This window comes from Cynocephalus volans, chromosome 1 (assembly GCF_027409185.1).
Source record: "Cynocephalus volans isolate mCynVol1 chromosome 1, mCynVol1.pri, whole genome shotgun sequence".
Classification (NCBI taxonomy): Eukaryota; Metazoa; Chordata; class Mammalia; order Dermoptera; family Cynocephalidae; genus Cynocephalus; species Cynocephalus volans.
In genome coordinates, this window is record NC_084460.1 from 42,310,006 (window position 1) to 42,331,820 (window position 21,815).

General features: G+C 44.0%; 1 protein-coding gene across 11 annotated transcripts in view; it reads right to left on the reverse strand.

Moving 5' to 3' along the window:
* The window catches only part of ZMYND8 (zinc finger MYND-type containing 8), a 143,153-nt gene that overhangs the window by 29,579 nt on the left and 91,759 nt on the right, over window positions 1–21,815 (reverse strand). For 6 of the 11 annotated variants that reach the window (XM_063076156.1, XM_063076119.1, XM_063076135.1 and 3 more), the window contains 7 exons: window positions 17,096–17,176; window positions 14,934–15,012; window positions 12,599–12,838; window positions 10,349–10,509; window positions 9,238–9,304; window positions 3,433–3,516; window positions 66–1,679 (listed from right to left, as the gene is read on the reverse strand). In XM_063076156.1, coding sequence (XP_062932226.1) covers window positions 1,540–1,679; window positions 3,433–3,516; window positions 9,238–9,304; window positions 10,349–10,509; window positions 12,599–12,838; window positions 14,934–15,012; window positions 17,096–17,176 — 852 coding nt within the window. In that variant the 3' untranslated portion in view covers window positions 66–1,539. Of the gene's footprint in view, window positions 1–65; window positions 1,680–3,432; window positions 3,517–9,237; window positions 9,305–10,348; window positions 10,510–12,598; window positions 12,839–14,933; window positions 15,013–17,095; window positions 17,177–21,815 lie in introns of those variants that run through there. The other 5 variants (XM_063076180.1, XM_063076144.1, XM_063076164.1 and 2 more) reach the window with 2 other exon arrangements.

The following is a 21,815-nucleotide window of genomic DNA, read 5'->3' on the forward strand; positions in this document are numbered from 1 at the left end:
ATCAAGCCACTTTTCCAAAACAGTTTAATTAAAAAAAGGTGAAGAATCTGAAAAAATTGGGAGGGAGGGAGATAGGGAGGGAAGAACCCAAAAGAGCATAGCGTGTGAGTCCACTGGCTAAGTCACAAAGAAACACCATCATCAAAAAAGATATTTAAGTTTAATACAAATTTTATACAAAGAAAATGTGAAAAAATACTTCCATATGCTAAAAGCAATTATGCTTCACAAATAAGGCCAGCTAGGCTATTTTTTTTTTTCTTTTTGGACAACTGCAATTGACAAACGTTCTTTCTCTCCTTTTTCTTCTAATACTTTCTTCTTATTTCTTCTCTAATATGGGTAACTAGCTGGAAACTGTACAATTCGTATCCTCTTATCAACAATGAAGAGAAAGTAAACGAGACTAAAATGTACAACAAAATGTCCTGGAATGATATCGTACAATTAATTTTCTCATATACATACATCACCTTTTGCTTTGATCAATGCTTTTTGTTTTACACAACATACAGAATGGTGCTACAGCATACGTAGTGTAACAGACAGCATGATGGGGCCTTGCTCTCTCATACTGCCTTTGTCTCATGCTTACATAAAAACGTAAAATTCCGTCATATAAATAATACATACATGCTTCCTCCCAGACTCAAACGTCCTCTGCGTGCGTCTTGCTTTCCAGTGCCTGCCTCCGAGAAGCATGGCAATCTCTTCCCAAGCGTGTGAGTGTGTCAAGAGGAACTGCAGAGCAAAGGTCTCTCTTTGTTTTGGAGTTTATCACCCTAACACTTTCTTCTTCTCTTCTGTAACTGAGCTGAGTGGGGCTTGTTTCTGTGTATCTTCTGTAAACAAGAACATTGATTTTTCCCTTTTAGCAGAAGAGTCATCATTGAAACCACACAAAATAAACTAGCTTCTCCTGTGTTCTTCTGATCCGGAGAGTTTGTGTTTTGTAACATAATAACGTAGTATTTGAAAGGGGCCGATGGCTTGATGTGATGAGCCCATGACAGCACAGAGGCTGTGCCAAAACTCCTGATCCCAACGTGCTGCGTACACATGTATGCGCAGAAATGGCTCACTGTCCCCTGGGTATCCAAGGATGAGGGCCTGGGTGTGACAGCAATCCCCAGGCCCAGTCTCTATTCCACTATGTGACAGAAGGGCAACTGACCATCCCTTCTCCAACATCAAAACATTCTTTTTGTTGTTAGGTTTTTAATTGTTTTTCTTTTTTATAAGTTAAAGTCAATACAAATATAAAAAGGGAAGGAACTCTAGGCTCAATGACATCCACAAATTGTACATTATTTACATCTAAAGCATAGGGTTCATGTGGGCCGAACAGCCCTCGCTCAAAGCTAATGCTGGACGTCATGTAGTGTAGGCTGCCCCGGCGCCAGGTGCACAGGCCAAGGCTGAATACGTGGAATCCTCAAGCCTGAAGGTGGTGGTTCTGTCTTAGCAGTTTCCTATCTGCCTGGTGTCTGGGTTTCCCCCGCCAATAGTGGGGTGGGTGATTTGTGTCACAATTTGCCCCTAGTCCCAGAAGGTGTCCAGCCGAGACTCTTTCGGGATGAGGCTCTTCGTGCTGCCACTGCTGTTGTGCTCAGAGCGGGCCGATCCTCGCTTCTCATCACTGCTGCTCCAGCAACTGGACTTGCTACTCCGGGAATGGTCTGGGGAAGTAAACCCACATGCTCAGTACATATAGCCTGTCCCTCCTCCACCTCAGCATGACCATCCTGCAATATGAGCTGCCCTCCTACCTGGGAAACCACCTGCCCCTCCCCACTCCTTAAAACACTGACAGTTCAAATACCGCCACCACTGACTTCCCTAGATCTGTGGGTCTGTAGAGAACAAAGGCAGAATAACTTTTTTTTTTTTTTTTTTTAGGATTTAACAGCTTGTTGGAAAAACAGTAGGAAGTCATGCTCACAGAGAAGAAAGATTAGTGAGGAAGTTACTAAAAATGGCCAAGGAAGGCCTTTCTAGTGCAGTCCCTGGAACTGCGTACCCTTACTATATGACTGAATGACACCCAGCACCCCATGCACTTCTGCGTCCAACCTTGGCCACTGGAGAAAGCCACCAAAATCTGGCATGCATCTATTTACTGATGGGGTTCCTTTTGTCAATTGATAAGCAACTTGAAAAACAGACTTATAACCAAACTCCACTTGTCCACCCAAGGGAGATCATAAAGAAGGAATGTGGATCAGAATGGTTAAGTCCACCTGGAAACAAAGACCCACAGGCTCCCAGTAAGGACAAGTTTAAGGGTCAATGAAGGATGGAGAACCAGAGCAGACCTAGGATGGCTTTGAGGACACACATACAAAAAGCTAAATAGCTGAGGAAGAAATAAGGAAGTTGGAGTTGAGCCAATGAGGTGTCTGCAAAGATGCCTGGAACTATCCAACAGCCCAGGTCTGCAGGCTCAGGTGGACAGAGACACCTGTCAGCCAACCCATAAGATCCCACCATATCTTACTTAAATCACTTACCAACTTCAGACAGACTGGGACAGGATTTTTTTAAATTTCTGAAGTGGGGTGATGCTATATGGTTGAAAGAAACCGAGGGTCAAGCTTAAACAGAATCAGAGGGGGTGAGGAAGGGACCACACTATTGCCTTGGGGGACCGGATTGCTTATTTTCTGGTAAAAAGGCATGCGTGTCTTTAGTCATGAGTGCTGTTTCTGGAAGATAAGCAATGAAAAGAATGAGAAAGATCTCCAAAGTAATGTATTCACTCAGCAGAGAACTCTTTAGTCAAGTGCCTCGATGACCAAAAGGAGGAAGTATTCTGGTAGGTAGAGCTGGGGACAAGGATGCTTCTTAACATCCTGAATCCACCTCTTCTTCCATGCTCTTCCCTACTGCGATGCCTACGCTTTCAGTTCTTCTGGATGGTCTTTGGGAAGTGAGGCCGCTGGTCATCGCCATACATGAGAAAATCCTACAATGATGTAGTCAAACCACATCAAGTCCCTGCAGCTCTGGGGAAGGCAGAGAAGAGATGGCAGAGGGGTCGAGCCGTGTACACGGTCACCTTGGCAGAGCCAGGCTGGCCAGCCAAGGGATCTACAGGGCCCAGCTCCTCACATGGGTGGGACAGAGGGCGCTGGCTGATCCTGGCACTCCCAGGATGGGAGAATTGGTGTTAATCTAGGACCCTTTATGATAAGAGCAATGATCACCCTCCAGAAGCCAAACTGTATGCTCGCTCACTTCCTAAGGCAGTTTGTGGTGGCCACCAGGGGCACAGCTAAGAAGAAACATTACAAGGAAAGGAAGACCCATCACTCAAAAGAACAGCAGAAGACACGCCCACAGGGAAAAACACACAGAGACACACACAAAACAAGCCTTCTGCATGCCGGGAATAACTCCCCGGCAGCTTCCGTGAGACAGGGTCATACTTACACTTCTGGGCTGGGTAGTTGGGGTGCGGCTGGTGCTCTGTGGTGGTTGGGGCATAGGCAGGTTGCTTGTCACACCTTTTGCTAACTGAAGAGATACACAGGTAGCCTCAGAGTCTGTCAGAGAGCTCAAATTCCACATAACCCCAGGCACTCCCTGTTTCTATTAGTCAATAGGCTACTGTAGAAATGCTTGCTCCAACTTAATGCAATTGCAGGACACTAAGGCATTTTAAAAATGCATATCAAACCACAAACAGCATCACTGGACACGGCACAGCATTACAGATGGGAAATAAGGTATACGATGACATAAAAGCAATTCAGCACTTTGTAAGCCACAAATTCTAAGGATTTTGAAAGCAGGACCACTAGCTCTGCAATAGCCTAATTCAACCAGGAAAAACAGAGGTGAGTACAGAACCACAGTAAGGCTGAAGGCACCCCCCTGCCCCCAAGTAATCCAGAGAACTTAGAGCAAGTAATAACTAATCTACTGCCAAGGGGAATGACCCAACACGGAGGGGAGGATGGAGAAGGTGCATGTGCTGAAGAGGATTGAGGAAGGGGCTACAGACGAGTAGCAAGTGAGCTAAATCCTCAGCTCCGATGGCAGATTACCAACAAATCCAATCTGAAGTAGAAGAGTCAAAAATAGCGATGTGAAAGGAGCCTCGGGCAGGCTGGTTAGCTCAGTTGGTCGGAGCATGGTGTTGTAACACCAAGGTCAAGGGTTTGGATCCCCATACCGGCCAACCACCAAAAAATAAAAGTGAAAGAAGTCTCCATAAAATAAATGATATGGTGAAGAGGTAGGTAGGAAAAAAAACTGAAAACAAGGGGGAAAAAAATACAAACTCCAGTAAAAAGTAAGGCTGTACAAGAATGAAAATGTAATCACAGTATAGTATGTGAGTCCACAGGGAATGGTATGGTCCTAATAATGTAAACAAGGAGGATCACATTTCAAGTTTTAGACTCAGCCAACAGACAAAAGCAGGAAGACTTTGCTGCAGTCACAGAACAGAAGGCACATGTGTTCAACCTTGCTGCCAGGACACTAGCAGAGCAGGTAAACAGCCTGGACATGACAGGGACGGAAGCGGGGGGAGGAGCTGGGCTGAGAGGGGTCAAGAGCCACTGTCTACAGCAGACAGAGTAAGAACTGAGGGGGAAGGGGTTTTATTTGGCCAAGTTAACCCAGAGCACACATGCAATAGTAACCTCAGTAGTCTGAGAGGAGGAAGAGAAGTCACATAAGTGACCTCAACTTTCATCTTTTAAAGCTGGAAGTCAACAATAATGTCTAAAGTCAAGAAACAGAACTACAGGGAAGTATATTATTTATAAATAAGGAGATAAATACCAGAAGAACCAGAAATGGCAGTGGAGACGGGAAATAGGAAGAGCTTTTCCCCTTACACTTTACTTTCTATAACTATATGCATGTACTATTTTGATTAAAATCTTAAAATTGAAAGAGAAGACAAACAGGAGAGGCCCATGCCCACATACTGAGAGAGCTCATACCGCCCCACTCACACTTCCTTCTGACTAGACTTTTTCTTTTTTTTTTTTTTTAAAGATGACCGGTAAGGGGATCTCAACCCTTGACTTGGTGTTGTGAGCACCACGCTCACCCAGTTAGCTAACCGGCCATCCCTATATGGGATCCGAACCCGTGGCCTTGGTGTTATCAGCACCACACTCTCCCGAGTGAGCCACGGGCTGGCCCCCAACTAGACTTCTAATTGACCATCTTGGTACCAGGTGCATAAAAGAGCTCAGAAACCTCCATGTTCTTTAAAGCCCACTTTCCTCCATGATACTTCATGTGCACAGTCATCAAAAAGCAAGAGCTGCAGAAGTTAAGTTAGACATACGAGGAATGAGAAGGAGACTGAAAAGGTCCTTCTGCTTTGACACGGATCAATTAGCACAAACCACTTTGGTGAGAAAATAGGGGGAAATGAGATGACGTGAACAGCCCCCAAGGGCCCCGTTGCAGTCCTGAACAGCCCCCAAAGACCCCTGCTCACATGTCCTTGTGCTCACACTCTGTGTTACTCTAGTACTGGCTGAAAAACACTCTTTTCTGGTGTTATAACACCGTGCTCCAACCTTTCCCTCCAGTTTCTGACAATGAGCTCTACGGTGCTTCCACCTTGCTGATGTGACTTTGCCCAGTCTCTTTCCAAGTCCTAAATGTGGGACTAAACCTCCGTACTACGTGTAGTCCTGGGTCCATCTCAATCTTTACCCAAGACCCGAAGAGAAGGCCCTTTCTGACATGGAAACCCCACAATTCTAACAAATCTGACCTTCTTTTGAGACAAGGTCTCAAAACAACATTTAGAATTTAAAATGATGTCCATTCTAGTCAATGGCTCAGGGGTCAACAGTCAGTGTGGTGGAAGTCAGGCGGAGGATCAGAACAGAAACCATATCCTATGTGCTGAGGAGTGATGCAGAGCAGGTAAGAAGGGGAAATGGAGGCAGGAGGGAAAAAAACTTAAAGGAGACAGGACAGTCTTGAAGTTGTGCTGTTCAATATGGTAGCAACGGCCACATGTTGCCATTTAAATTAAGGAAAATAAAATGTTAAATTCCATTCCTCCATCATCCTAGCCACAGTTCAAGGGTTCAATAGCCACATGTGGCTAGTGGCTACCATAATATTCAGTGTAGAAATAAGAACACAGCATCACTGCAGAATGTGCTATTGGAGACACAGGGTGTCTAGAAAGAAGTGTGGAGATATCCTAGGGAAGGAAGCAGTTGAGTGTAAGAAATCTGGCCACAACAAAGGATGAGAAAAAAAACACAGGGGCAGATGTGGGTGGGCCTGAATGACTGGAGAGGAAGAAAAGAGGGGCCTGATTCTCTGCTGCGGGCAGAGGCAACACTCGTGCTCACGGGGATGGCAAAAGCAGGGAGACAGGAGGCTGAAACCGAGCACTGCACTCTGGAAATCGCTGTTGTGGAGAGTGGAAACATAGGCTGATGAAAGAAATTTGGTAAGATGACCAGGCAAATGAGAATCTTTGCTTTTGAGGGTAGTGATCAAGATTTGTGTGTGTGTGCTGGAACGTTCTCCAGCTGAGCTCTGAGGCTTGGGTGCAGCGGAGTAAAAGCTGGGCTTTATCCAAGGTGGGGTTTCACCAAATGGACATGCTGAGAAAACAGGAAGGTGTGGGAGAGGCAGGGTTATATTAGCAGGGAACTGCTGGGACGATGGCCATGGAAATTCAGCTGGGTAAGGAGAAGGGAAGGAGGGAAGTATAGAAGTGTGAGTTAGTAGATTTGGAAAGAAAAAAAGAAGGGCCACATCTACAGCCCTTTCCCCAGAGATCAGTGCCTTATTAGTTGAGCCACACAAAAGTGCCATTATTGAAACATTTTTGACTTATAAAAACAGCAATTTTATATGGGCCTACCTAAGGGTACCTGGGTACCTGGCACACTGGCTGAAAGCATGAGGCTGGGGTCAAGAGAACTCTGGACTAAAGTCCTGACTCTGATATCACTCACTGAGTTACTTGGGCATCTGAGTTAACTTCTCTGGGCCTCAACATGCTCATCTGTATAATGGAAATAGACGTCTTCTCTCATACACATTGGAAATCAATGTGATACGGTGTGTAAGTGCTTCACGTTCTTCAGCAAGCAGCAGTAAGAGTTCTTCTGACTTCCCTTGAAGCTCCATGAAGACAGGAGTTTATCTGCCTTATTCAGATGAACTCCTCCTTCAAGCCCCCCTCCCACCCCCATCTACCACCAAGTCACCAGCATCTACCTGGGCTTCTCGCCTTCTCTCCAATTAGAACTTCCTTTCCACTACCTCTGACACTGGATGCTTTAGGTCAGCACTCGGTGTACTATGGTCCACAGGCCAAGTCCAGCCTAGTGCCTCTTTGTGTAAGTCCAGTTTTACTGGAACACAGCCACACATGTGCTTACATATTGTCTATGTCTGCTTGCACGCTACAACACAAAGTTGAGCAGCTGTGACAGAGACCGTGTAGCCGGCAAAGCTTAAAACATTTACTACCTGGTCCTTTACAAAAAAAAGTCTGCTGACCTCTGGTCTAGCTAATAACCTCCGTCAGTTCAGAAATGGAATATGGTGCTCCTCCCAACCGCCTGCCTGTATGCAATCCTCCTTACTCTAACAGATTCCTGTTAGATTAATAACACCACAGCATTATTAATCTCCCCAGACGCCACAACTTTGTGGTTCCCAAATATCAGCAGCACCCCTTTGTCTGAAACAGTGTTTCCCCCACTTGGACATTTCTCATATCACCTTCACAATATCGACACATCCACAATCCTCCTACATACTGCTTAGTTCATATTTTTATCTTTAACCTAAATAAATAAAAAAAGAAACCTTTTTTTTTTTTCCCAAAGATGACGAGTAAGGGGGTCTTATTCCTAGACTTGGTGTTGTCAGCACCACAATCTCCCAAGTGAGCCACAGGCCAGCCCAAAAAAGAAACTTTTATTTCTACCATCAAAAGTGGGGAAAAAGAGCTGGCCGGTTAGCTCACTGAGTTAGAGCACAGTGTTGGTAACACTGAGGTCAAGTGTTCCGATCCCCTTACTGGCCAGCCTCCAAAAAAAACAAAAAACAAAAAATGGTTAAAACTTCCTGTAAATAGAAAGCAACTCTACAAATTAACATAATGAAAACCAAATTGTAGTATTAAGTTCGGGCGTGGGGAGGTGGGTACCATGCTGCTAAAATCTAAAATCTCCTCTGTGTTTGCCAAAAAGAGAATTCGAATATATCAGAGTCTATTCTCAGCACTTTAATCTGAGGACTAAAGGAGAAGTGAAAAGGGAGTTTATTTCTCCATAGGTGGTTGAATCGTATTTAATGCCAAGTTCACAATCTCCCTAAAATCAGCTCATGCTACTCCCTCTTATCCAACACCCCCGCCCTTACAAATCCTGCCCACCCCTTCTAGGCCTAACCCTTCGGGAAACCTTCACCCAGCCACTCTAACAATGGACATCACTAATACATCTGTGCACCCAATATGCAGAAGTGAAATTAAATTTTTGATTTTCAGCTGAAGACAATCATTGGGCAGAAAGATCCTGGAGCTGAGGTGCCAGGCAAGAACCCTGAGTTAAGCACAATTGACCTCAACAAGAACGGCACCTTCTCTGAACCCTTCTGGAAGCACCCAAAATTGGTTTAGGAGGGTGCAGGAAAACTGGTTTAGGACTCCTTGGGCTAGGAAAGGAAAATGACTCAAACCCCACAGAAGAAAAAATCCAGATGTCTAGGAAAATTCCCCAAAACAGCCTACCAGGTTATTCCCCAACAGGAAAGGTTTTTATAGAAAGACGGTCCACCTGAACATTTTCTTCATTTCTCTAAAGGCTCAAGTGCCTCATCCACCACATGCAAGTATTGAGACCTCCGGAAGAAAGGTTTATAGGTTTCATTTCCTGCGGTCATGTCCCTGAGGGCAGAAGGACTGTCTGACCCAAGTGTATACCTTCTACCCATCCCAGCTCAACAACAGAATCCTCTGTCCACATGAAGTTCTTTGTGGATACCCAATAAATACAACAAATACAGGTAAATGCAGATCAGTCTGGAGAGGTGCCTGAAAGCTGCTTGCCCGGCTACACCCTCACCCCTGCCAAATACCCACCCAAGGCACCGCCCAAGGATCTACCACAGTTTGACAATATCTGCCACAATGGGAATAAAGTTCTCCCTGAAAAAATGGCCTCCCATCTGCTCTCGTGAAATAGGAATGCAACATTCGCCCACCAGGTGGCAACATACCAGAGCCTTGGTTGGAGCCTAAGAGAATGGAGGAGGGTGTCTCTCTGGAGCCAGAAAGGTCAAGGGTCTAGAAATACAAAAAGAAAAAAATGACGCAGGGCACTGGGGCCTATGTGGCCCCCCAGGGAAGCCCAGAGACCCAGGGAGTGTTCAACACTGCCCCCAGGGCATCTCAGCACCCTCTGCCTGGCGTGGTCAGGTGGGTCAGGTGGCTGGGGGGTGCAGGTCAGCTAGGGTGGCCGTACACCTTGTGTTGTGTCTACCACACTGAACAGACTGGAACACAGCACTGGGGTGGCCCCTTACTCAACCCTACATCTCGACTTCTAGAACATTTTCTGTTTCCTAAACTTCACTCACCTATCCATCCTCCAGATTTCTGTCATCTCCAAGAAGAAAGTATATTACCTCAAAATTAAATCAATTCACTTTTATTTCATGTTAGCCTCTTACTAGATAATCAGTGAAACCAAAGCCCTTTAACTGATAGTCTAACAACTTATTTTCCTAATATACATTGAAATAATTACACAATGCCTTAAAATGTAAAAGATTATCAACAGGCCCCTAAAATAGTCTTTGCATATGATCAATGTCACATACACCACACTCTGGAAAACCAAGCGGCGCAACATTCAAGGTCCAAAATGGTAGCCACTAGCCACATGTGGCTACTTAAATCTAAGTTAATTAAAATTAAATAAAACTTAAAATTCAGGTCCTCAATCACACTAGCCACAGTTCAAGTGCTTAAAAGTTACGTGGCTAGTGGCTACCATATTGGACAGAGGAGATACAGAACATTTCCATCATCTCAGGAAGTACAACTGGACAACACTGTCCTAAACCTGAGGGTCCCCAGGGAGAGTGCTGAGGACCAGCTTCCAAGTCCCACACATGCCACCTTGAGTTCCATGTTCCCGCACATCACTGGAAATCCTGGTACAAAAGTGAGAAAGAGCCCTAGTTAGACTGTCTGATCCCCCGTGGTCTGGCTGCCACAGACCTCCTATGACATGGGACTTCAGGGTTGGCAGACATGGGGCGGGGTCCTAAGTCTCTGCTTGGCACAAAAGGTTGGTGTTACCAGCCCAAGGCATGGGATCCTCACCGAGCCACTGTCCTTGCTTTTCTCAGCTGGTGGCTCCTTCTCTTTCGAGGCGCTGGCTGTTTCCGAAGGGGCTGACTGTGTGCTAGCGGAGCTCCCCTGGGACGACTTGTTCAGTGTTTCTGCGTTCACCTCGGCATCCGCTTCCTGCTGAGGAGCGGTAGCTGGAGACGAAGGGGAGAGATAGAAGCGACATGTGAGCCAGGTGTGATGGTTTTGGGACACACACAGAGCCCTGCTCTGCACCTGGCAGTGCCTGTGGCTCGGCCCCACCAAGAGCAGAAGTGCAGGTACAAGTGGCCAGATCGCCACAGTTTTCCAGAAGCTGGAACTCCAAATTTTATATGAAAATATGCTAATTTTCAATAGTTGCAATTCAAGTTTTATTAAATCGTTCTGGAGATGAAAGCGTGTTCTCAGTACAAACGAAGCCCATCAATAAGAGCCAGCCTGTAACTGTCAATTTAGATTGACCGTATTTCATAATTTCTAAGTGCAGACCTACTTTAGCACACCCCCACCCCCACCCCGGACTTGCTTCCTTCTGAGCAGGATGGAGAAATCTACGTGAAAGGCAACACGATGTCAGAGGCATAGAGCATCCACAGGTGGCGGAAATTTGGACAAATAGAAAAAAACAGGGCATTTGAGAGGAATTTAAGAACAACGAACATGTTTATCCCACAAAGAAAGCAAAGCTAAAGGATGTTTTTGCCATCTTGTGGTAACAGCAAAAGGCTTAGCAGACACATTCTAGAACTTAGGGAAACACGAGGGAATTGAACTCTACTGCAATAAGAGATTTCAAGTCTCTAGAGACAGGACATCTCCCTAAAGAAGATTAAAGAACACATCAACGTACGCTTCAATCCTTTTCAAAAGCTAACAAAACAACAGAAGATCTGTCTAGTGCAGAAGTCTGTAAACTAGTGCTGCCTGTTTTTGTAAATGAAGTTTTATTGGCACACAGCCATGTCCACCCATTTACATTATTATCTATGGCTGTTTTCATGCTATAAGAGCAGAGCTGACTAGTTGCAGAAGAGACCACATGGTCCACAAAGCCTAAAATAATCACTCTGGCCCTTCACAGAAAACATTTGCCAACTCCTAAAGCTTCTCAAACTTGTGTCATTTATACGTTACCTTCACAAATTTTGCCAATCCACAGACACACGTCCTTATACTATTTATGCAACATTTTAAATGAATTCTTTAAAATGAAAACTTAATTCTAAGCATATAAAGCTAACATCACTTGCCATAAATAAAAGCCAATTGTGAAAATTAATTGTTAAAAGATTATTGTAAATCCTAACTAGATAGTGTTCCAGTTAAAGGCTCCAGGTCTGAGGCCTGCTTGCTCTGTGTTAGAAAGGGAGATTACAAATACTACATAAGTGTCAACAACAGATTAGTTCCACACCGATACTTTTTCCCTTAACATTAAGAATTGGGAATCCATATTATTTAAAGCTGTGAGTCCATTATTGCCACGCCCCCCCCAACTCCCAAAAAGCAGAGTTTCTGTACTTCAGTACTATAGACATTTTAGGCCATGCTTTGGGTCAAACGTGTCCCCCAAAAGTTAATGTACTGGAAACTTGATCTCCACTGTAACAATGTTAAGAGGGTGAGAAATCCAATTATGGTATCTGAAAGAGTAGGGCCTTTAGGAGGTGATTAGATGGTGAGGACTGTGCCCTCACGAATGAGTTGATCCATTCATGGAGTAACAGGTGTGGTTGTGATGGCTTTATAAGGAGAGTGAATGAGAAGGTCAGCTCTCTCTTGTTCAGCCCTATCCTTGCCATATAATACCCTGCGCATCAACATACAGAACTCCCACCAAGAACACCGCCCTCGCCAAATGTGTGCGCCCCATTGACTTCAGACTTCCCAGTGTCCAAAACTGTAAGAAATAAATTCTATTTCTTACAAATTACCCAGTCTCCGATGTTCTGTCATAAGCAACAGAAATGGACTAATATGGGCCAGATCATTCTGTTTTAGGGGGGACCTCCCTGTGCACTGTAGGATGTTTTGGAGCATCCGCAGCCTAAGAAGAGATCAAAGGTTCTGCAAAGGAGATCAGAGGTCTGAAACACCCGTGTCTGAAGTCTTAGCTATTTGTCTGCATGCTGCTCCCTTGTGCATAACAGACACAGCTGTTTGCGAGCGAGAGTGAAAGGAACAGGACAAGCCACGCTTGCCACGTCAGCCAGAGATGGGAGGCACCCCGAGAGGCATTACCCGACTGGGTGCAGGACTTCATGTGCTCGGGCCAGTGGGCCTGCTGGCAGGGGTAGTCGCAGTAGCTGGTGTTCCAGCAGCAGTAGAAGATGGCCTCCTTCTTGCAGTTGGCGCACCACTGCTTCTTCTTGGTCTCGTCCACCGCCTGCTGCTTCTCCAGCTCCAGCTGCTTCTTCACCTCTGCAATGAGCCGATCCCGCTCCTGCTCCAGGCTCTGCCGCATCTCCGCCATGGTCAGCTCTGGAGGAGAAGGGGAGCGGGTGCTGGCTGTATCACCTGAGCCCAGCCCAGGGCACAGTGTTATTCAGACAGACATGGGGGCGTATCCTGGCTCAGAGAATCCCTGACTGTGTGACCCTGAGCAGGTAGCCTAGCCTCCCCAGCCCACACCTTCATCTGTAGACAGAGCATGCATCACAGTGACCTGACGGGGCTGCTTGTGACACTGGTTTAATCTGAAAAGTCTAGGACCAGAAGTGTTTTCGATTTCGGGTTTTTTTCTAGTTTCAGAATATTTGCAGAATACACACTGGTTGAACATCCCTGATCCGAAAATCTGAAATCCAAAATGGTTCTATGAGCATTTCCTTTGAACATCATACTGACATTCAAAATGTTTTGGCTTTTGGAACATTTCGGATTTCATATTTTCAGATCAGGAATGCTCAACCTCTAATGTACGTGAGGTACCCAGTAGGGAGATAACCACAGTCCCACAGTGATTCTCAACCCCAAACCATACTGTGGGAATTCTTCAAATAAACCCTTGAAACAACTACCACTAAAACTCATATTCAATTTTATCACTAGTATAAGCCTTTTTTTCCCTATCAATCACTTATATTGTGCCTACTACATGCAGGGGCTGTTCTAACCACTTCATAAATATTAACTCATGTAATCTTTTTTTTTTAAACTCATGTAATCTTTATAATAATAATCCTATGGGGTAAATACTACTATTTTACCCCTTTCACAGATGAGAAAACTGAGGCACACAGTTTATAACAACAGAGCTGGGCCTAGAACTTAGATGCACTTCCTTGTAGCATTGGAAGAAACCAACCAGATAGGGCACTGTGGGTGATGACTACGTTAACAAGACAACTAGCAACTGCTCAGTCTACTGAGAGTTCTCTAATTTTACTCCAGACAGTAAGTCTATTTGCATTTCATTTGAGAGCGACCTGCATACTGAAATAAAAAAATAATAAACGGTCCCTCAATTCTTTCAAATATTCTTTCTGAAATTTAAAAAAAAAAAAAAAAGACCAGAAAAGAAAATTAATGCAAAGGAGACCAAAAACACTTGTGGCCAGGCAGAACCTTTCAGTCAATCCAACTACCTTTAACTAGGAGCCTGCAAACGATGGCAAGTTCTGGTCAGCTCAAATTAATTTCTTCCAAACGCTTAGCCAACATTTAAAAAGGGAAAGATCTTATAAGAATAATTCCCTGACTTTACTAGAAAAACAGGAAGAAACACCACCACCCAAATAAGCTTCCCACATGGCAGCAAGGTATGGAACGGAGGGCTTCTCTCCAGTTGGCTCTGTTAAGAATTTGAGTTTGCAAGGTGTGATTTAAACACAGACCACAGGTGCACAGATGGGAACACCTGGGCATGCCTCCCTAACCAAAGACAAAGTGTTCTGATTTCTGGAATCCTGGTTGACACTACATGCAGGTCTGAAACCAATCCTTCTACCTTTGGGGGAAAAGCCTTTAATAATACCTACACAAATTAGTAACCCAAAATGTCACTCAGTCTAATCCAGGGACTAACAAAGTATCTTTCTCCACAGTGCGGGGCACACAGGAAGCATCCAAGTACTTGTTAAAATACCAAACATTCAATGACTAACAGGAAAGTCTGGAGCCAGAGTGCCCAGACTTGAATCGTGGCTGTGTGACTTTGAACAACATCCTTAACATGTCTGTGCCTGAATTTCTTCACTTGAAAACCAGGGATATAACAGAACCCTCTACCATAAGAGTTTGTGTAAGAATTAAATTAGTTAATTCGTGAAAAAGCACTTATAACAGTTCCTGGCACAAAGTCAGAGCTCAATACATAGGAGTTGCTGCTACTGTTGTTACCACTATTTTATTGTTTGTTGGTGTTTTGAAGACAGAAAAGGAGGGTTCCCACCAACACCTGCTTGCATACCTGGTTTCTCCAGGTTAGACTCTCCAGGATTCTGTGTTCTCCCCACGAGTCATATAACCCTCTAGCCTAGTTTTGACACCATTCACATCTGGGTCTGACTCCAGAGGTGCAAAGAAGTTCTCACCCAAAACCTTCCTCAGTCCAGACCACGTCACCAGGCCTTACCCAAGTTGTGTTTCATTTCAGAGAGCTCTTGCTGGTGCAGCCACTGAAGCTTCTCGATCTCGATCCTTAGCCTGCGAATCTGGAACGAGGCGGAGAGAGTCTTAAAAGGCTGTCAGCGTGCCATTCATCAGCAGGCTCAGAAGCTTGACCACCCACTAGCTGTCAGGGTTGTGAACGTCATGCGATTAATCAAGGAAGCAGACAGCTTGGCTCCAAGCCAATCCTGCCATGATGACAGTCCAGAGAGGTGGGCACCAATGGGTTATCCCATATTCACAAGATATACCGGTTCAGAAAACCAAGTACAAGCAGGCCTTCTTTTCCAAGAAATACTGGCACAAAGAAAAGCCACTTAAAGTGAAGACAAAAACCAGACTTTCGTATAAATAATACATGAAAAGTTTAAGGGCTGGCTGTGTAGCTCAGTTGGTTAGAACGGGTGTTCTCCAAGGTCAATGGTTTGGATCCCCATCACAGCCAGAAAGAAAAAAAAAAGCTTAATTAATAATTTTTGCCTGGGCCGACCCCGTGGCGCACTTCGGAGAGTGTGGCGCTGGGAGCGCAGCGACACTCCCGCCGCGGGTTCGGATCCTATATAGGAATGGCCGGTGCACTCACTGGCTGAGCGCCGGTCACGAAAAAGGCAAAAAAAAAAAAAAAAAAAAAAAATTTTGCCTGAAAAAATGAAAATAGCAGTATTTTCTCTCTTACTTAACACCACTTAAGTAATCCATAATCATTCACCTGAAATTCCAAAGCCTAACGTCTCTGAAAACCAAAGGATATTTTTGAGAGGAGTAAGTTTGAGGCAAACTCATTTGGAGGAGGAAAAGATAAACCTGACATGAAATGATGTAAGGCTATTTACAGTGTTTAATTAGCACAGTGGTTCTCAACTGGGGCAATTTTGCCCACCCCGCCCCCACCTCCCTAACAACAATGTCTAGAGTTATTCATGGTTGTCACAATTAGAGGTGCTACTGGCATCTAGTGGGTAGAGGCCAGGGACGCTGCTAAACATTCTACAACACACAGGACAGTCCCCACAGAGAATTACCTGGAACAAATGTCAGCAGTGCTAAGGTTGAGAAAACTTGATTTATCCCAGGTAGTGTGAACAACCACATTTCCCTGCAGAAATGTTGTGTCTAATGGTGGGAGAACTACACATTAACTCCCTAAAATCTGAAAAATTCTGGCACACATTTGCAGCCAAAGTTTCAGGTGAGACACTGTGGCCCCTACTTTCAACCACACCGCAGTTTTTAAGTGAACAAAAAAGAATCAAGCACGGTGGGGCACAGGGAAGCTTTTCTAAAGCAACAGTGTTCACTTCTTGTTTGGTGTCCTCACCATAATAATAAAAAGTCCAAGGGGACTCACTGATTTCTCTGAAGACCTCTCTTAAACTTTTATATTCACACTGTCCTCTGTTGAAGGGACTACTAGGTCACCTTCCCAATGATTTTCACTTCTTCGTCTTAGTGCTGACCTCATCCTGTCACATCCCCAGAGGTCAATGGCTTTGCATAAGACTTCCAGTCAACATCACCTTCAGTGGCTTCAAGAAATCCTGCCCCATGTCATTCCACCTGGTGACCCATTTGCATCTGGCCTACCCTGTAACATCCACACAACCAGCAAGCGGCCCACTCTCTAAGCCTCAGTAGTAAATTAGCCTAAGAGGGAAGTACAGGGAGGTATATTTTTTTAAGTGGTAACTTCGTAAGTGGATAGTTTAATGTTTTAACCACTTTCTTCTCTAGCCAATCACATAATTGTGGAGATTTCAATGCACAAATTCTTGGACAAAAAGGATCGCTTGTATTAAAAAGTTCAAACTTATGGAGAGGATTAAGGAGCCAACTTTACATGGAGCAAAAAGAATTGGTTTCCAGTTTCGCCAGTGGGTGAACTGAGGCTCTGGTTTTGGCTATTTCATTAGAAGTGAATTTATCACACAAAGCAGGGCAGGTCTCCACAACCCCAGCCGTCTGGATAAAGAAAGAAATACACCCGTCAACCACCACAATCAGCACAGCCAACTCAGCGACCAAAGCCAAGACCCAAGAGGGATTTCCAGAGAGGCTTCATCATGGTGCCCCCTTTACAGTGGCCCATATAACACTGAGCAAATAAGGAATTCATGTGTCATCTCTGACCTCAGCTATTGTGCTTCCAGTAGTGGTTTTAGAAAGATCGTTGTATATTTCTGTCATCGTTCCTTTTATTGCATCCATCATCTGAAAGATAAAAACAGAAACAATTCAGGTGATCACTTCTCTGAGGCTTTTCTGGGTGACATATATCTAAAATCTACCTGTATAAAGCAGTGGTTCTCAACTTGGGGTGATTTTATCCCTCAAAGGATAAAATACTGAGCATTTGGAGTTGTCATGACTGGGGCAGGAGTGGGGAGAAGGGGCTGCTCCTGGCACCAAGTGGGTGGAGACAGGGATGCTGCGAAATACCCTACAACACACAAGACAGCCCCCACACCACAGAGAATTACCCATCGCCCAAAACATCACTGGTGATGAGAATGAGAAACTATGGTATAAACCAGGGCAGAAATCATCCACAAGATATCGTAGGAGGAGTTTACAACCATAAAGCTAGTTTCCATGCAGGCTGAAACTGGAGAAACTGAAACTAGAGGCCTCCAGGTGTGTTTTGTATGACCAGCATAGTAGATTCAAGGGAGGAATTTTGTTTTGTTACTGTTTTTAATTCTTTCCCTTAAAAAAAAAAAGGCACAAAATCCACCATTTTATTGAGACATAACATATATTCCATATAACTCACCCACTTAAAGCATATAATCCAATGGCTTTTTAGTATATTCAAGAGTTACGTATCTAGTACTACAATCAATTTCAGAATATTTTCATTATCCCTAAAAGAAAACCCCGCTCTCCCTTAGTCTTCACTCCCCAATATGACAACCACTGATCTGCTTTCTGCCTCTAGGGATTTGCTTGGTCTGGGTATCTCATGTAAGTGGAATCACACAATACATGGTGGTCCTTTGCAACTGGCTTATCCAGGTTTATCTGTGCTGTAGCATTTTTCGATGCTTCATTCCTTTTTATGGCCCACTGTGTGGATAGAACTGCTTTGTAATTTCAATGCCTGTCAGGGCACTGCCTGTCCAGTTCATTTCCTTCCTTGCAGTAGCTGATCCCTGAAGGCATCAGAAACTTTGTGAAATCAGCTAAGGTCCCTGGCAGCAAGCACCCAGATATTTGCTGATGGAATATGTTTACAGGATGAATTTCTCTTCTATCTCCCACCTGTCAGCTGATCCCCTTCCTCCTATGGCAGAAGAAAGAGGAGGGGACAGGGACCAAACTAGGTCTCAGGCCTGGTCTGACTGCTGCTGGGTCTCTCCTTTGTTTTCCCAATGCTCCAGTTCAGTGAGAAGGCAAAACAAAGAACACCCTCGTATCTGATGCCTGACTTCTGTTGCCACCTTTACCTCTTATCATCCAAACCCTCTCTTAGCCTCAGTTTCCCCACGTAAAAAACAAGGATTGCAGCAGAATCCCCGTGTAGATGTGCACAAGGATTAAATGAGAAAACAATGCAAAGACTGTGGTTCAGTTCTTGCGTGGAGTACGCGTTCACAATGAAATACCTGTTCATTTCATTTTTTAAAAGAAATTAATTCGTATAAGAATGCAATTGTATAACCACTGCCAACTCCAAAAACAGAAACCCCAAATTCACCCCAAAATGGGAGTAAAATGAATAAAATATCTGTTGAGATTTCTGCTCCCAGCATGCTGTGGGGGCCACGCCAGGCTGCCACCAGCAAAAACACTTTGTGCTTTATGCAGCTTTCCGGTCAAGTCATTCTTTATGGGCCTCCTTATTCTCCTGCAACAATCATGTCAATTTAAAAAATTAAAATGAAATCGCTTTACAAGAAAGCTTTAGAAAGTAGATGAAAATTCTATACATTTACTAATGCAATGGTTACATTCCATTTTAAAGACACCATGAATTTGTGGACTTTTACTTTTTTCTTACTTCCAAATACAGTGAAGGACTCAACATTAATAAAGAGCGCCCTTCCACCAAAACACACAGAGTTGGGTCTTCAACTCCAGGTCACCTCAGAGACAAGAAAGTTCACCGGCTCCCCAAAAAGGTCACCATGTTCCATTTTTATAACTGCAAAGAAAGCACCTATCAAAACGGTCACTCCTCAATTTTGCTATAAGAGTCAAACGGGGGCTGCAGAAGATAATGGCGTTAAAATGGTTGCAGGAGCTGAGAAATCAGACTCAGTGTGAACCACTAGCCAGATCCACTCAACAGACCTCAGTTTTTCCAATTATAAATAAACAGCTTGAACCAAATCAGTGGAGAGTAATACAAGTAGAAGTAGAACAAGAGATCATTTAGGCAGTACCAAACACCTCCTTAGATCAGTAATGAAAGAAATATCCTCTTTCAATTCTCTTGTAATCTTACAGATCACTTTAGCATGGAAGTCTCCCTTTGGTGCTATTACATCTTCAACACCTTCATAATCTCCCTCTTTAACAAAAGAAAAATGAACATAGATTTCAAGCCTTGATAGAGAACAGTGTCTGGTGAGGTTAAACTTAATTTTATTTAGGCTTTTTTAATTAAGTCAACTTAAATAAAATAAAGTATAAATAAAAATATTAAGTCAACACTAGTACAGGTGTGAACAGATAAAGACAAAAACCGTAAGAGCACAAGTAACTGACACTCAGTCCTCCTGTCCTGAAACTCAGGGACTCTATGACCAATCATGCATTTTCTTCAAAAAGAGGAGCAGACACACTAAATAGGAGACAAAGTTATCCCCAAGATATGGGTTCTGGAATCTCTTAGCCACACTGACACTGAAGTGGAATTGCTTAAAAAAGCCACATGGCAAGAGAAGTTGTAGACGCAGATCGTATGTGGTCAGCAGGCTTGTTCTGAGTTCACAAACTCAAAGCCAGGTAGGGTGCACTCTTCTCTAGGGACTAGCTGCTACTACTTAAGATTCCAGCTCAGCCACTCTGGCCGTGTGACCCCAGACAAGTAGCAGAACCTCGCTAGGCTTCCATTTTGTCATCTATAAAACTAGGGTGGATACAGTATCTCCTTCATCGAAGTGTCATGAAGACTGAGTAAGTAACATACAAAAAGTGCTTAGAACAGTGTCTATCCCCCAGTGAATGCTATGCAGTCACTAGCTATTGCTACCTTGTCTAGTACAACTAGATAACCCAAGCCCCCGTATTTGTGCCCTTGAATAATCCCCTCTCTCAAAGTGTGAGTTGGCCCAGCATCTTGTTTCTAACTAATGGAATAGGACAAATGGAACGGTATGTCACTTCTGTGATTGGGCTGTGTAAGACTATGACTCCCATCTTGCTAGCAGGCTGTCTCTAACTCTGGCTTTGATGAAGCATGCTGCCACGCTGGGGAGGCCCACATGGCAAGGAACTGAGAATGGCCTCTGGCCAACAGCCAGCGAGGAATCAAGGCCCTCAGCCCAACAGCCCTTGAGGAAGTGAATCCTGCCCACAAGCACCCATGTGAGCTTACAAGTGGATCCTTTCCCAATCAAGCCCTCTGAGACCCCAATCCTAGCAGACATTTTGACCGCAGTCTGCAAGAAATCCTGATGCAAATGACCAGCTGAGCCGTGCTCAGACTCTTGACCCACAGAAACTGTAAAATAATAACGATGTGTGTTGTTTTAAGTTGCTAAGTTTTGTGGGAATTTGTTATGCAGCAATAGATAACAATTACACCTAGATAGAATGAATAAAAAGAAAAATGACCAACAAACACTCATTGGTTAAAAAAATATATATAGATAAATATATTTCCCCCACCATCCAGAACTAAAAAAGACTCTATCTTTAACTCAATATAATAAAGCAATTCTTTATCATGAGAATTTAAGAATTCTAGAAACAACTATTCACAGCTATTTTCACCCATTCTCTAAACTTGAATACATTATTCATTAATAACTAATCAGCAATTTACTCATTATCTGCAAAGTAATTCACTAAATACTTATAAGCTATTAAGTTTTCAACAGAAATAAGCCCAATGAAGTGCAAGATAGGCAACAACATACATTCACTCGATGACTATGTATCAAGCACCTACTGTGTGCAAGGCACTGTCCCAGGCCTTGGCAGTGAGCAAAGCAGACAAAATCCCTGCCCTTGTAGAGCTGATGTTCTGGTGGTTACTATTACTATCGAGTGGTCTGTTGATATGTGTCTGCACATCACTCCAGAGCACTCTCATGATGCTGAGGAGAACTGAAGATTTTATTCACCTGAATTCAAAATGAGCATAAAAGCATTTGGTAAATTAAGAGAGAGAAAGAACCTGCACTGAGAGAGCACTGATGAGTTAACATACACAACCCTGCACACCATGCCACTCACCAAGAACTGTGCCCAGACAGTGGGCAGGTTGGGGCAGGGGATCCACTACTCCCTCAACCTGTCCACCAGTCCATCTTGGTTTCTAGAAAAATCAAGGTGTGGGCTTCTCACCTAGTCAGCCTCATGTCACTTTTGTTCCACGTAGTTTCTAAATGTAAACCAACCCCTTAGCTGTTCACTGAAGAAACAGTAATTTCTTCCAGAGCTTAAGGAAAACCTGTCCTTAAGGAGTAACTTCAATTCTAAATGGTAATTGTGATTATGTGTTGTGTGCATTTTATACACTGACTTTAGAATCTAAGCCCTCTTGGAGCAAGGTTCAGTCCATTCTACATTTCTGTTAAGATCCAACTTTAGACCCGAATGAAAGAATCTGGTCTTGGAGATCCTGCTGTAAAAAACAGGGTCTTTCCTCCTCAACACTCCCTGAAGCATGTGAGGTAGG